The sequence below is a fragment of the Struthio camelus genome, chromosome 17, assembly GCF_040807025.1.
Source record: "Struthio camelus isolate bStrCam1 chromosome 17, bStrCam1.hap1, whole genome shotgun sequence".
Taxonomy (NCBI): domain Eukaryota; kingdom Metazoa; phylum Chordata; class Aves; order Struthioniformes; family Struthionidae; genus Struthio; species Struthio camelus.
In genome coordinates, this window is record NC_090958.1 from 15983313 (window position 1) to 15999840 (window position 16528).

The following is a 16528-nucleotide window of genomic DNA, read 5'->3' on the forward strand; positions in this document are numbered from 1 at the left end:
TCGAAGCGTATAGGAGGTTGGTGCAGGTCATAAGCAGCTAAAACTTGGTAAACAAACGTTGCTGACACAAAGAGGAAGAAAATTCAACTTTCTTTTAGTCGGACTCATTTCGGGGCTCACAGAACAATGACCTATGTACAGAAGCGCCATACTACAGAAAATTAGCGTCATAGCTAATGTAATTATCCATTCTACGTTTGTTTGTGTATTTAACTACAGTCTCCATGTTCCTCGATATGCTACTTCAGCAAAAGATCAAAATTAGTGTCTCTCAACACAGGTGATGCCTACTGAAGATACATCTCTGGGTAAAACTCCTTTCTTGAAGCTGGTAAGAAGGGAGGAAACTATCTTGTTTCACTAGTAAGAGAGAGGAAGGAGGATTTTCATTCTCTTTGGGTGAACTAGAAAACAATTGAATACAGAGCTCAAAACACAAGCTGGGAGCCAGCCGCTAGGAATTCAGAGTTTGTAGTACTAGGGGCTCTAAAAGCACTCCTCCTGTCTCAAGTATGCATAAGTCTTCCATAAAGTCAAATGAAATAACTTTAACCTATAACAACAACTCCAGGCAGGACAAGTGATATCTTACCATTACTGTATGAATTTTTCTAAAAGGCACTTTACAGCTTGATCTGTTTTGGACAGCGTTTTCTTTTTTTTAAAATCACTATTTAATTTAGTACATGCCGAAATTTAAAATGCACATCTTCATTTACACTACAGTACTTTATCAGCAGAACAAATGAAAACTGTAGTCCAAAAATTTCTGGTGCAGTCATGCTAGAAACTATAGCAAATCTCATTTTCTCAGAGTGCTGAGAACACACTCCCTGCAAGCATCCAATGCCTTCATAAAGCAGCATGAATGTGTACTCAGAAACAGAGGCATCCAAACATCTCTAGTAATCTGAATGAAAAACAAACAACAACAACTTGGACCTTGCATCAGAAATTTAGTTTAAGTCTTGAAAGAATGCAAAGGGAGGAAGGAAAGCAGGGAGCCTCAAACCGAAGATCCTCTCAGTGACTCATACTATTGATCCTCCCTGGCTCTCAAACAGAAAGGAGGCAATTTCAAAGACCGCAGTTCCAGCTTCTCTGACTTTAGTATAGCATTTCACACACTCATAGGATTTTAACGCGGTCATCCTACCTAGCATTGCTGCAGCCTGGGACTATTAGTAACAAGCTAATCTTCTTACAAAGCTAGCTTTAAAATCCACATAAGCAACTAGGGCTAATACAGTTACTATAGATAAAATATCAGCTTTAAACAATGTAATTCATTGATGTTTTGCTGAGGGGGTTTTGTGAGAACACTGGGAAGATCAGTTTGTTTTTAACTGCTGACTTGTAATAGAACAAAGCTGGCCACAAGGACGCAATAGAAGCGGCCTATCCCGAGATTAAAAACACAGGCACTCCCAGTTTTACTCAGTTCCTGCCACAGTCACTGCTAGTCACCAAACAGATGGCCAGTAGGAGACCACAAGTACTTCACCCTTGGATTTGTGCAGCTTGGATTAGCTATTGTATCCGTCTCTTCTAACTGCTCAAGCATCATTGACAATATTGCAAGACATCTTTAGAAGGAAAGGTGTTTCATCATATATCTGCTTCAGTTACGTTTACTATTAAATGCAATCTCCTCAGTGATGCAAATGAAAGGCTAGGGAGAAATCAAGCTGAAAAAGTGCTGACGATGCTGCTTGTCCATCCACATTAACCCACCTCCGACTTTAGCATGTTTTTACTGTCAAAACGCAACCATAAACTATTTAACAAACTAGAGGATATGGTAAATGCAATGAAGTTAGACTAGTCTTAGAGATGGTAAAGAATGGAAATGAAATTCACAGCAAAAAAACGTTAACGGTCTTTCATAAAATTCTCACAGCTCAAGATCTTAAGCGATTCTAAGAGAAAGTTGCAATGAAGGGGACCAGGGCCTGGCAGATTGACTAAGTGTTAGGCAACTATAATAAAATGAAGAAAGCATCTCCCTTCTATTTAAGAGCTGATTTTTTCAGAAGTAGTAGAATCATGCCCTAAATTACCACTGTAAGCCACATGAGGAATCACCCTTCCTTCTGCCATCTGCCATAAATTTTGCAACAAATTAGGTCCCAGGGTGTTTTGGTAAGCTTGGGGAGCCTGATCTCCGATATCACAAGTGGGTGTATGACTCAAGCTTTTCCACCCAGCACTTAACACCTCTTCCCCGATCTCGATTTGGAGAATAGCCAGCAGCTTCAGCCTCCAACTGTGAAGTCACGTTTCAGATCCTCCAAAGATTGCCAATATCCTCTGGCAAGGGGGAGAAACAAATGAAAGACAAATTGAGACCCAGTCTAAATATACATACAAATAACTTAATTGCTGTTAAAAATACCTTTGGATTCCTTTCATATGGAAGCTCTCCCTAGATATGGGCTGCTGCCACGGGCAAAGAAATCCATCAAAATCAGGAGTCCAGGACTCAGGGTCGGGGGGAACTACAGAACAGCTCAACTGATGGAACTGACATGGGGTCATATGACTGGAGATTACAAGTCTCTCACCAGCTAGAGTAAGAGAGTAGAGTGCAGAAAAAAAAATAGAATGTGAGAAAATGCTCCAGAAGAACAAAAAGTATGAACTACACAATGAAGACCCTGGATAATTTAAAAGGCTCTACTTGAGCCCAAAAATATACAGTGGTTTTAAGGAAAGAAAGATTTTGCCCAGATTAGTAAGCAGCTTTGTAAGGACTCCAAGAGCAACACATATCTGCATCCACAAATAAGCTGTAACTCCTAATAAAGGTGTGCTTAAGCTACTGAAATATTTGATGGGCCCAGCACCGATACCTGGTACCTCCAGGAGCTGGACAGAAAGGTCTTTTCCGTGGAAGCACAAGACGGAAAACCTTTGCTTAGGAAATGCAAGAGAGGCCAAGGAAAGAGCGAGCTGCAGTTTACTCAAGCCTTGAGAGCTTAACTCCACACATCTAAGAAGCTAGGATCCAAACAGAGTAGCCTGGTAAAGACCAAAAAGCTAAAGGACATATTAAGCTTCTGATATCACAATTAGCTACAGCCCAAATGCACATTTCACTCACACACAAAAAATGTTCTTCTAGGAAGAAAACATGTCCTGAAATGACAACAGGACGTAGCTTACAGCCTACTATATTACTATTACTTGCTTTAGTTCAGCTCGTTCCTTTTCAAAAGTCTCCGCAAGTTTTAACTTCGGCTACCTTGCATGCTTCGTATGAGATAAAGGCATTCTGAAAAAACATACAAAAAACTTGACAGTCATCATGTTTCAGTAGACAGATATTCTTCCCTAGATACTATAACTTCTTGAAAGTTTTCCTGAAAAAATCCAGAAATACCTGTTATTTAGGAAGAAATCTCATAGTAGCTGAAATCAAAATCTTGTAGCTATATTTGCTTTGGTGTCTAGAGCTTGACAGTAGAAGTATACCTTTTATAACTGAACATCTCCCCCTTTGTATTCATTTTAAGTTGACAGGAAGAGTAATTTAAAAGAACTACTACAAGGAAGAAAATTTTGTGACAGTGTAACATTTGCAAAAAATGACCTTTCTATAGTAATTCAAATATGTTACTAGATCACAAAAGCTTTAAAAACAAAGCAGTCTGGCCACATCACAAAAATCTGTGTTCTTTCTTGCACTTTCAGCATATTTATTTATTTAAACAGTAAAACCACCAGACAGCCAGATACTGCAGCTTGTGCTGCCTCTTGAAATTATTAAACATCCAGGCTTCCCATTAGCCAATGAGTACATTTTCTCTTGTGAGAATAGGACCTTAAAGTGCACAGCTAAAATCCTACCCTTTAAGGTGGAAGGAAGTACTGACATGAAGGAGGAATCATCAATAGAAATTTAGAACTGTTAATGTTTGCAAGCATGTTAAAAACCTGTATAAGTAAATATAAGCAGTATCTACAGTGTGCTACTTTCTTCATGCGATCTTTTATAATATCAGCTATGCTTTTTAATTAAAATGACACGCAAAGAGGTGAGCCAGCTGCCAAAACCACAAACAAGATTCAAGAGTCAGCCAGCCTGCCCTTAGGCTAAGCACAATACTGTCATTAACTAAAAGGAATTGTTATTAAAATTATAATAGCATTAGTAGTATAATTATTACTGTTAGTGATTCCAATAAGTATTTCAATAGTACAGTCATTCCTCTTCTTCAGCAAGAGAGCAGATTTCTCCCACATTGTACATGTTCACAAAAACAAAATGGTGGCCTCAAGTTTTTTGCCTTTTCCCCAGCACAGTTTCTAAACCCTTTGATAGGAAGAGTTCTAGAAACGTTAATCAAGACTGTGAATGGCACATTAATTTGCGCTTTAGAACACAACAAAAATCTCACGTAGATAAAATGGTTTAATCTTAATTCAGAATGAATGTTCCCAATTGACATAACTGCATCTGGTCATACTTAAACATTAAAGTTTCATCTGTTACTCTAAAAAACACTATTTTCTTCTATTTTTTCTATTAAAAAGTCTCATTTAGGTTTTGTATGCTGATGACTCATGCTAAGAAACAGACTTTAACCTGAGAAATAGTAGAGCAGGAAAGAACAGCAGGTATCTACTCACAGGAAGACACCAAAGCTACAGCTGGAGCTGCTATTACTATGGTTTATAGCTACTGCCCCCCAACATGCACACTTTTCCACGCAAAACTCATTCATACAAAAGAAGTTACAACACATATCCAATAATGCCTCTTCGGAATTGTTCCACCACTTTCTCCACCATACACTGCAGCATATTATGGGATTGCAAACTGGTACATAGCCCCATTTTTGTCACTTATACATGAGATTTAATCCTTCATTTTAGCATGACCAGGAATACAGATGCAAAGAACTGTTTTGAGAGCCCTGTTATGACTTCCTTTTGTATACTCATTTACATAAGAATACCATTTTGTGTATTAAATTTCTACAAGCATCAGTATACAAAACAGAACTCAATTTGTTTTGAATTTACCAGGAGAAATTTCACTACAAAAGACAGAGTGGAATCAGTGTACTTCATGACAAGTAACTTTCACAGAAAGTATTAAAAAGGGGTCTACAAAAATCTGACTACAACTTGGACCGGTTTCATGATCTCCTGTTTGAAAAAATAAGAAACAACTGGATATAGTTTAGCAATGTAGTCGCGGTAACTGTTTATGATATATACAGCCCACATTAATCATTTGATCAGAGCACAGGTAGTAAAGAACACTACACTTGCAAGTTCTAAATACGCAATCTTTGTAGAGTATAAACTTTCCTATTCATTAGTTTCATTTCAGACAGAGGCTGCTGCTCCACAGCCAGCTGGTCAGATACGAATCTGCCAGGGTCAGGATGGAAACCGGAGACAAAATTAAAGCATCTTAGCTTAGTCCTCATTCAGGTAAACCTCTCTCTGATGGATGGCTCATACCTGATTAAGGATTTGGTTCTGTAATTCGATGTAAAACACCAAGCTAACAGCTGTGATAATCAAGTGTCCAGTTACCAGTTCCGCAGAATAGTCATACCACACGTACAAAGCATGAGATCTCTTGAGTATATTTTCTATCTTCATTTGCAGGTCGTTACAGTGGTTTTAGTAAAAATAACAACGCACAGCCTTCTGTTTTTTTGAAGATATGGGTTCAAGTTCTGGTTTGTAACATGCAGAAGATAAACCGAGTACTGAGTAGTTTCCTCACTTTGCATTTTCACCACATCAGAATTTACACATACTTAAGATAGTTGCCAAGTATTGCTCAAAGAACATGATTCCAATGGATACACAAATCAGTAGAACTAGGTAGGAGTCGAGGAGCTGCTATAAGATTAGTTTTGACTTGCACCACACTGACAAACTAAAGTGTTTTTTATAGAGCATGTGAAATGCAAACATGGAGTGGCTTAACGAGAAGCTCAGAAATGGAAATTCAAAACCAAAGTGTACTGACAAAGCTGAGGTCACTTTGAGTAACTCCACTCCATGCCTTGACCGTATACCCTACAATCTGTTCACAAGACAAAGACTGTATACAGAAAAATCTGCATGACAGTTTTGCGACAGGACTAAGGCCCTTAAATTTCTCCAGAAAATATTGCAAGTTACTGAAAGGATCGTAGCGTTCTAACTAAGCTCTGTTCTAGGATGATTTGCAAAGTTACTGTTCATCAGCTGTTCACTACTACTGCTCTGCTGGAAGCCACCGCTCCCAAAAGCGCTGGTGCCAGAAAGGACTACATGTTCAGTCCTCAAGAAGCGCAGTTCACAATGTGGCATATTACTTGGGACTGCAGGGACTCCAGCTGGCAGACAGAACAGAACTGGGACTGTGCTGGAAATTATGGTTCCCAGTTTGAATCTGCCAGACATAATGAGTCAAAGCTTAACTAGATGCAAAATCTCCATCATTCCTACTTCCACAGGGTGCTTATAAGAAAGACTTCAGTGAAGCCATGGATGAAACGTTTTCCTTCCCCTTCCAGCGCTTGAGAACTTGCAGGCTAATCCAGCTTCTTTCCCTCTCAAGAATCTATTTCACACAAATGTAAATGTGGCAGCACAAGAGCCTTTTCTTTAGAATATTTCAGTGAAAGAGTATTTAATATTCATGTCTCTATAACCCTGACTACTCATTTGCATATTGCAAGGAAATTTCACCTGTGATCCTTCAAAAAATAAAGTTACTCACCTACAACTCTGTCTCCTACTTTAACTCCCATCTTCCTCATGGCTGCAGCATACAGAGCTACAGCTTGTCTCAGTTCTTCAAAAGTAACTTTCAAAATTTCTTCTTTGCCTTCCTCTGAGGAAACAAGATTTATAACCACCAATCAGAAATTATACATTGCAACCTAAGCAGCAGAGTCTAGTACAAAGAAATAATTCTGGAAGGAAGAGAACATGTAGCAATTCTAGGGAAAAAGTTCCCTCAATTACACTTTCGGCTTTTCAAGTTCCTCTTAGGCTGTACCAAGCTTTTCTTTGTAATGGGAATCCAGTGTTAATTAATCGGTAGTGTTCACCCAGCAGGCATGAGGACTTTTTTTTTTAAAAACAGGAACATACACCCCTGAAAATGCAAGCTGATTGGAGAAAGGTGTGTTCTCAAAGAGCATTCACGATAGATTGATTGCACCCACTGAGGCTGCTTTCTAACATGGAAAGAACAACCTCATTTTCCTTTGTTGCTCAGTTTTCTCAGTCTCAGGAAGAAGCAGTAAGGTGTCAAGTTTATTTTATTTTTATGTCAAGATTTTATTAAGGCAAGTCACTGTTGAGTAGAAAAATCACACTCAGTCAAGGTCTCAGTTTCAGTATGCTTTTTAAACATCTGTGTTTGCCAAGATATCAAAAAGCAAATACACCATGCTGGACTACGTTCATCTCTGAAAAGATCTGCAGGGAATTTTCATTTTTGTACTGAATGTCAGATGTTACATAAGCTCTTAATAAATCACTGGCAAAAGAAAATAAACCTAGATGTTATGAAATGCAAAGTTTGTCATCTTAAAGGTCCATTCCTGTACTTCCTCAATTTGACTCCCACAAGCCACTTGGCCCATCCTATTTCCAGTATCTAGGATTTCTCATAAAAACACATATGCCAAGGATGCAACAACAAAAAAGCACTGCATTTGTCCTTCCAGATCAGCTTCACTCGGATTTTTTTAAAGCAGGAAACAGTATTTTTTCCTCTTTTGCCTTCTTAGACACGCGCCCAGGTAAATTTAGACCAACACAGAGCAAAAGAGCAGGTGGTGATGTGAAGCAGTGTAACGTGTAGTTCCCTGAGCTGGGCCTATCTACAGATTGTGTGGAACAGCAGGAAACAGGACTGTAGGATGCTGCGCCATGGTTAAGCCCACCCCCCACCCCCAAGGGGAAAGGGGCCTTATTGAATTACAAAGGAAAGGTTCACAGTGGGAGCCAGTAACTAGGAAAATAGTTTAGGAAAGTTATATATACATTCCTGTGCTCTTTTACCTCCACAGAGCTCCCACAGAATCATCTCGAGTAATGTCAGGAACCTGACACAGGTTCCACAAGGACTACTCTGACATAGCCGTGAGGACTTTTAAAAAAAAAAAACAACCAACAACAACCACCACACTGACTTAAGAGAACTTAAGAAGATTAAACAAAACAGAAGGTCAGGAAAAAAAATGCAGGTGGACCTCTATTCACTGCAGAAGAGTAAATGTATTCATTCATTCTACTCAGGCATTGATTCAACTGGGAAATAATTTTGTTCCTGTTGATATTGTCCCCCGTGATTACGCTACACAAAGCGGTGAGTCTCCAGCATACCCAATGACGTCCTAACAAGAAACAACATCTAAAGGGACAACGTAATCATATCAAACCAGCTAATTCACTAAGCTGAAAACTATTCCTTCAATGATTTGGAGAAATATTTGAGAAACTCTGTGTTTCTCAAGTTACATGTTTAACTTTTAACATTTATCTGGAGATAACAAATCAATCATGTCAATTCTACATAAGTTTAGAGTCAACTTACTGATTGGTGTTTGGCTTTCAGCTATTGCAAAGGACTTGTTTAAACAACAACTATATTGATTTTCCCATTAGTTAATACATAAGAAGCTTTTCTAAAGGTCTTAGAATTTGAAAGCGATGAGTTGAAGCTCATCGCTTTGAAACCAGCTTTCTACTACAATCCTCACTTCTATCAGACTTTATCAGATGAATTCGTACTATACCAAAACCGGGTCACAGACTTTCCCGTCCTCTCTGAACCGGGAGTTGATTTTTTATGCCTATGATCAGAGAGCTTTTGTTTCAACACCTCTGAGCAGTAAAATGCAACTGATAGTTTCCTTTTTTCAGGACTAAACTCACAAGAGGAATCTACTGTCTCACACAGCTGAGAAAAACAAAGCAATCAAAACTGTTGTCCATACCCAATAAGTCAGAAAACAAGACTTAACACTCATGCAATTAGTCCACAATTTTGTATAATTTCCTCTGCTAAAGAGCTTTAAGGCTGCTTTGTTTATTGTTAAGCTATTAAGCAGCATTGTCTTTTGGTCAGTCTAATGAGAGATTAAGTCCAGCTAAAGAAAAGCTCCAAATACAATTCAGTAAGGAGGCAATCAGACACACCCGCACAGAAGCTAAACCCATCTAACAGAAAAAAGAATCATTTTAAGAAGTTAAGTGTTAGCAAGTATATAGAAGGGTCTTCATTATCTTAACTTCACCATCCTCATACTATGCCGAAACCTTGATTTTCCTGGATTTAAATCTTCCTCCATTCAACCAAAAATTAAGGCTGAAGTTTATTGTTTCAGAAAAGCAAAATTCTGACTCTCCCATGCATGTAACTCTCCTTCCTTTCAGTACTGGTTAAAAAAAGAAAGTTAATTCCTACCCATGCCATTATGTATTCCTTAGTATTCCTTATGTATTCCTTTCATTATCCTAAGAGCAAAGGCATGGGAAGAAGGTGGATGGGAAGGACAGTGCCAAAAAAGCTTCCTGAAGGCAAGCATTAGGCAAGCGTATGAAAAACGTGAACTAGCGGCTCAAATACCAATCGATACTAAACATAGCATGATTCCCACTACCTTGGTGCTGTTAGGCTTGTTTTAGTAGAAGAAAATCTGATTTACATTGCCAAGAACTTTTCAGAACAAGCTAGCTATATTCCCAGAGCATATTATGCCTTATTTTGAGGACCTGGATCAGAGATTCTATGGAGCTGTCAGACTTACTCTCCTCTTCTCTCTTCATCCAAAGCCAGTTTATTTATTTCAAAGTTTCAGAAAAGGCAGAGCTGTTCTAAAGCTCACAGGACTTAGCCTTAGAAATAAATACAATAAAGCTACTGATTAATACTTACTCGCTGCATAAAGTGCAATCTTGTCATTCTCCTTGTGCTTTAGGAGATTTTCTGCATAGTTTAGACGACTACCTTTAAACCATTCTGGGACATCTGCAATACTTTTAGATGTATCAACCACCTGAAGAATAAAAGAAAGAGAGATACGTTTCTGGAAAACTGCAACATCATTTCCTTTTCCAGAGCATGATATAGATATTAGCTACTTAATTCCATGCTCTCCATACACTCCATTAGGCAAGATGGAGTTTGCAGGTGGCAAACAGACAATAGATCCTGCCATTACAAGCCCGGGAAGATTAACTATCTGTCAACTGTCACAAGCAAAGTCATAATTAGAACCAGACTGAGAAAGTTCCTACTTTCTACTTTCAGACCACCCTCAAATATGCAAGTGAACCAAATCAGTACGGCTATATGCAGGCTGCAAAAACACAGACAAACCACAGTACATGTCAGGCTTTTGGTTCTGGGATCACCCAGAGCAGGGACTTAGATACAGCATGCTGCAGCTCTCTACTAGGCCATACAGGCCAGCTTTCCCCTCAAAAGCCAAAGCATAAGAGGTGAGAGCATCCAGTTTTGCCCGAGTCAAAGTGCAGAAACCAACATCAGCAATGGTAACTCAAACAAGTCACAGGCTGAATTAGTGACCTGTACAATCACACATGGCTAAAAAGTTTGATCTTGTTTTTATTCTAATTCTCCATTTTCTAAGATTAAGTTGCAATAAACATATTTGAAGACATCACAACCTCATTCAAACTGCAAAAGCACTGCTAGCCTCTACAACTAACAAGTGCTGTATTGTAAAATACCAGAGTGCATGTTTTTACCATTGTTGATTTATTCTTTTCTAAAAAGAAGGTTCAACAGCTTGATAAACGCATATTAAATAATTTACCATTTAGGACTCAAAGACTTGATAAGAATTGAAAAGAACAACAAAAAAGTTACAAAAAAATTCAACTGAAACAACTTTTCCCACCATCATAAACTAATTAACACTCTCAATGAGAATTAAATTATCCCAATAAGTCACATTTAAGAATATACCTTTAATAACAATAGAAAAAGACCCCCTTAATGTAATTCAAAGGTTTGTATCCTCCATCCTAAACGCCCCAGTGTTTAGACTCAGTTACCCAGCAGCACATGTATTCTGTAATCTTTAAAGGGAAACTTTATTGTATAGCCATGTTACTGAAAGCCTCAGTTTATGCCCTCAGGTTCTAGCACATGAACTGCATGGACATAACCGGAAATGGAGCTCTTTTGGGACCACATATAAGGCTCTCTTCTGAAAGCTAGATAAAACTCAGTACCTCATTCAAAACAGAAAACAATGTTTTTGTACAGTATTACCAGAGGCACTTCCAAAACTGATGTTTTTAGACAAAGCTAAAGCTTATGTGAAAGCTACTGTATTACTTTATTTCAAGTGAATTTCCTAAAACAAAAATGCCAAGTAGATTTGTGCTCATTACAATTCCCTAGAATTGAATTATCCTAATGCTTACACAACTCCAACTCAGGTTTCAGAAATATAGCAACATACTACTGCAGTAATTAGAAGCTACTCTTTAAAACAGATTTCCATTACTGACTTCCTCAGCTCTAACAAAAGCAAACAAGAAGTTTAAGCTTTTCCAGAGCAAGGTCCACTATAGCTCCAATTTTTCCTGAAGTGAACGCCTCTTCCAAGAGCTCCACCAACATATGGTGCAAGATCCATCTTCTTAATGCTCTATTTTTTTCTATTAGCATAATGCCTAGGAATCCTAGTCAGCACTATCAAGAAGTTATTGGGCCTACTTCATCATATGAACAAACTGGTCTCCCCCTTAAAAGTAAGTTCTTGGCAAGCAACAGAAACTCAAGGTCTGCTAGTGGTTTAGTAGACCATTCCTAGTTCTAACAAGTTCTAGGAAACCCACAAGCCTTCCACTCAGACTTCAGAGCCCAACATAAGCGCTTAGCAGGTCTGTGAAAAAACAGAAGGAACTGCTAGCTACAGTAGCATTGCTGACAACACAAGCCCTCATTAAACAAGTAGGGATTTACTCCTACTCACAACAGCACTGAGCCATACAAGGCCAGTTTGTGTGGTTACAAGAACATGCCAGTTATCAGCTGCACCCCTATGCTACCAGCTGCTGTTCTACAACTGTTCTTCACAGCAGCTGACCAGACAGTGACCACTTCCCTAGCCTCACTAGCTAACAATAAGCCACTCATGTTTATCAACAGTACCCTCTAGCACATCTCCACTGCATGTTTTATAAGCAGTTTACTACATAACTACTATTAGATAATAGCACTGTCTGCTGTTAATATGCATTATCATACCACTGAAAGCTTGTGCTCACCAAGCACTATCTAAGCACAGGCTATACCTTTGCAAATGAATTTACCAATCACATTAAAGACAGACGAGCCCTGCATCAAATGGTGGTACACATAGTGTTTTGTATGTGCTGGAGTGCAAAACAGCATACCTCATGAGGAACTGAGATCAAATCCTATCAGAATGCTCAAAGCAGTCCCCCACCCCAACACCCCACAAGATGTCAGGTGCATCTCAGGAGTAGAGCACAGGTTGAGGCTGTGTTTCTCAATCAGCAGCTACTTATAACTTGACATAGCAGATTATGACAGCACTGGCATACCAGGATGGCTTTATATGCTGTACCCTTGCTCTTCTGAGAAAAGAGATAGGTATCTATTGTTATAAAGCTACATCAGCATGTATTAAGAGCATGCTTAACACCTTTACCAAGTTTAAGTAAAATGCTGGCTACTATTTCAACTGAGGAAAGCATCCATTTCGGCACAAGAGCTTTCCGTGAACAGGGAAGTTGTTGTTTCATATTTACAAGCTTCATATTTACAAGCTATGTACCTACAGAGCTCCTAAAGGAGAATTAAAATCTTCCCACTGATTCCAAACTGAGACTGATGCAGAGGCCCATATTGCATATATGCAAAGTTATCAGTATTCTGAGGATCTGACTTGTGAAAGTAGAGATGTTTCACTGGTTAGGAACAAGACAGTCAAATCTGGTTCATGAAAAGCTTTTTCTTCAAAACATAATGCTTGCTGACAACAGCAGGAATCAAGCTGTAGGAAGTCTCAAACTCTTCAGCTCTTAGGTGTCACAGAAGAGTTACTGTGATCAGCCTTTCCTCCTGACATCTACCAAAAATGGACCAACGGCAAGGCTTTTCATGATCAATCGCATCTTCTAGGCTCAACAGAACTGGAGTCAACCTTGGCAGCTGATAGCCTCTACCTTCCCTTCAGTGTCAGTATAGGGCTAACAGTAAGTTCCATAAATAATGGACAAAGTACTGCAGAAGAATATGCCTCATCAACTGCCCCTTGCTTGACAGTCTCAAACACTGCAAGGTCCTTCTCTGTGAGCTTCCAGATCCTTCCCCACACACGCTGCTTCTACACCAACTCTAGTTAAAGCCTTCCTAGGCACCCCTGCCTTCTTGCTTCTCATCCTCAGGTTCATTCTTTGGCCACCATTGTCTGGCTCAGTCTCCCTTCAAGTTGTCCAGCCACTGAATATGCCAGCAGTGATGCTTGGAAGGGCAAGCTTCCCGAAATGCCCATCCTGTAAGGTGAGAGAACAAATAGTATTACTCACTGTCCAGTTCACTTTGTACAAATACAGGGGTGGAAAAGAGTTGCTCTGAACTGTTTGCCCTGGACAACCTATACTGTGCAATAATTCAGGAAAAAACTAGCCTTGCTAACACCGCAGAATATGGTGAGAAAGATGACAAGGCAAGTATCCTGAATCTGAACTGGCTAGATTTTGAGCCGCTATTTATAGAAGAAATTATGAAGAGGACTAGGAAAGTATTCACAGATAGACTACACACTTCAAGAAGCAGGCCAGTTCTTGCACTCTTGCTGATTTTAATCAGACTAAGACAGAACCTGAGCATGCAGTTTCAGGGCAGGAGTTACAAGGGAAGAAATAGCTAATCTATCAGATCATGCAATGCAAGTTTACAAGACAGAAGGCGATTAGTCTTACCAGTTTCCTCTGCAGAATTGCTGGCAGTCCAAGCGTTCTCAGAACAGACAGGTCTGAGCTTGGTTCTTAATTCTCAGAGGCCTTCTCCACCAAGTCCCAGCAAGGTTCCTTTGTATCAAGCTTTTGAAGATATTAGTCAATCCACAGACAGAAAAACTGCAGGTTGATGTTGACATCCCATGCCAGGAGTGTACGAGTTCCAACTTTGTCCTCCATTTGGAAGTCCAAGTCACCTTTACCTCAAAGGCGCACTGTGGCATGGTCTGGTATTCTACTAATGTGTTCAACCACTACCATTCTCTAAGTTATTTCAAGTCTCCATCTGTCTCAAGACTTCTAGAACCAGTTCCAGAAAACTGAGGTGGAACAGGTGTGCTGATCAGGGAGACTGGGTCAGGAAACATAAGCATAAACTTGACTGCCTGCCAGTATTTCAGAAGCAGGAGGATATGCTACCATCATAATCCTATAGAAAGCAGTATCAGTGGAGTCCTCACATAGGCAGGAGGAGGACTGCCAGAACATTTGAGAGTCCAGGACCATAAGGACACTACAATAATGAGAGTTGTTCTAAGGTCATAGATCTTAATTTCACTGCACAAAAAACACATCAGCAACAGAACACCACACTCCTCTACACAAGGAAATTCAGTACTGTACATAGGAAGGGTTCTGCATTACCTGCCCAGCAGCAGTTTAGTAGGTTCCACGAACAGGTCAAAAGATTAACTGCAAAACTGGTTTATTGCCCTTTGTCTAAAGAGTTGTATGCAACACAAATACTGACTTACCTCATCATATAGGCGAGAGCACACAATGTCACTGAACTTCCAGAATTCTGCCCAGAAGTCTGAGAAGGATTCCACCGACCACTGGTATAAGTCATTGTAGTTGGCTAGAAGATAGATAAGTATTAGTATAACACAGAATTGCAAGTAGTCAGACAAACTACAGTTAGGGATGTCCGTTCAAGAATTGTAGCTGAAAACCACCAGCAGGAGAATACTAACCATAATGAGTACAAATCATTACTGTTCACACCAAGTGACTACAGCATCAGAAACAGTCTATTTGAACACCTGAACAGATGGTCTCACTTCATCTGACTGCTTCACAAACCATTAGCCAGTACGCTGAGAAAGGCACTTTTCCTAATAGGTCTGTGGAACACCTATCTTCCCTCACTACAATTCAGGGCCAGACAGCAGAACAGAGTCTTGCTTGTTGACAACACCTCCATTCCCTATCACAATAATCAACGTGATGCTTTGACACCACACTAGATGAACAAGTCCCCCTGATACAGGGACTACTTGCTGTCTGGTTCTAGTCTAGGACCAGAGACCTCTGTTGATGGCATGGTAGCATGGAAAATAGTTTCACTTGTTAGCCAACTGTAAAATTGACAGCACTACCACGATGCATGCACGAATTCTTTGCAAAATAAGGTCTGAAATTGTGGCTTACTTTTTCAAGCTAAAGCTGTATGAATGTCTTGGGTGAGACAAAGAGAGACGTTTACTAGCTAGATATTCATTCAAGGGGTGGCTTGAAATGAGCCATCTAAGTTTCACATGATCATGAAACAGATGGAGTAACCTGAGGAATGCACACACAAAATTCAAACATAATACTGAAATTCAGTGGTCAAAGCAATTTTAGTATTAATAAGTTGATGAGATGCTTCAGTTAACAGGTGACATTCCCAAGTCATTCAAGTTGTCTGAAGCTGTGCCAATAGCCACACTAAATAGGAACACCCACTATCAGTGGCAGACTAGCAAGTTCCCTGCTCTGCCAACTGTATTTCTTATTTGATGCTTTTAGATAAGCCACTTGAAGTCATTTCCTCTGGTTATCTTGTTTGTCATCCTGTTATCCAACTGATTGCTTCAGATGGCATCTTTTTTTCTTCCTCCTACAAGTAGGATATCTCCCAGCTTTAAATAAAGGAATACAAGATTTGAGACTACTCTAACACTATTATGCACCTGATCACTACAAGTGCCTCCCTATCCAGTCTGTCCCTCTCACATCTCATTCCACTCAATCTTTTCAGTCAGTGCAAGATTACTCAGATATTCATGCATCAGGAATTTGTCTTCACTTCTATCATATCAAATTCAGACTTTTCCATAACTGAATTTTTGCCTACACATCTGCCTCAATCTCAGCCTCTAGAATTTTTAGATGCTCCACCCAAGTTGTTCTTTTGTTCCTGTACAAATTTGTGCAGTGTACAGGTAGTAAGTCTCCCTAAAGCTTTGTCTCCTCCTTCAAAAACCAATTACAGCACATTCTCTCAATCATCTGGTAACTTCTAAAAGCTACAGCCACCACTAGTTTGGTTTGTGACAATCTCAAAAATAGCTTGTTCTGTCTTGTTTATACAGTTTGTCCCCAAATAAGCTTTAGCATGCAAGTCCTTTAGGGCACAGACCTCTTATTTAGCAAGGAAATATTACATCTCATTGGGCACAGCCATGCCGGCAAGAGGTCTGTATTACCATTAGATCGTCTCAGTAGGTCCATATCTTTATATCATATAAAGAATCCATCCATTCTTCCT

General features: G+C 39.5%; 1 protein-coding gene across 1 annotated transcript in view; it reads right to left on the reverse strand.

Annotated features, from left to right (window-relative positions):
- Positions 1 to 16528, reverse strand: part of AACS (acetoacetyl-CoA synthetase) — a 49144-nt gene that overhangs the window by 30977 nt on the left and 1639 nt on the right. The window contains exons 2-4 of the mRNA XM_068910827.1: positions 14751 to 14854; positions 9908 to 10028; positions 6734 to 6847 (exon numbers count right to left, since the gene is read on the reverse strand). Of these exons, the coding sequence (XP_068766928.1) occupies positions 6734 to 6847; positions 9908 to 10028; positions 14751 to 14854 (339 nt within the window). The remainder of the gene's footprint in view (positions 1 to 6733; positions 6848 to 9907; positions 10029 to 14750; positions 14855 to 16528) is intronic.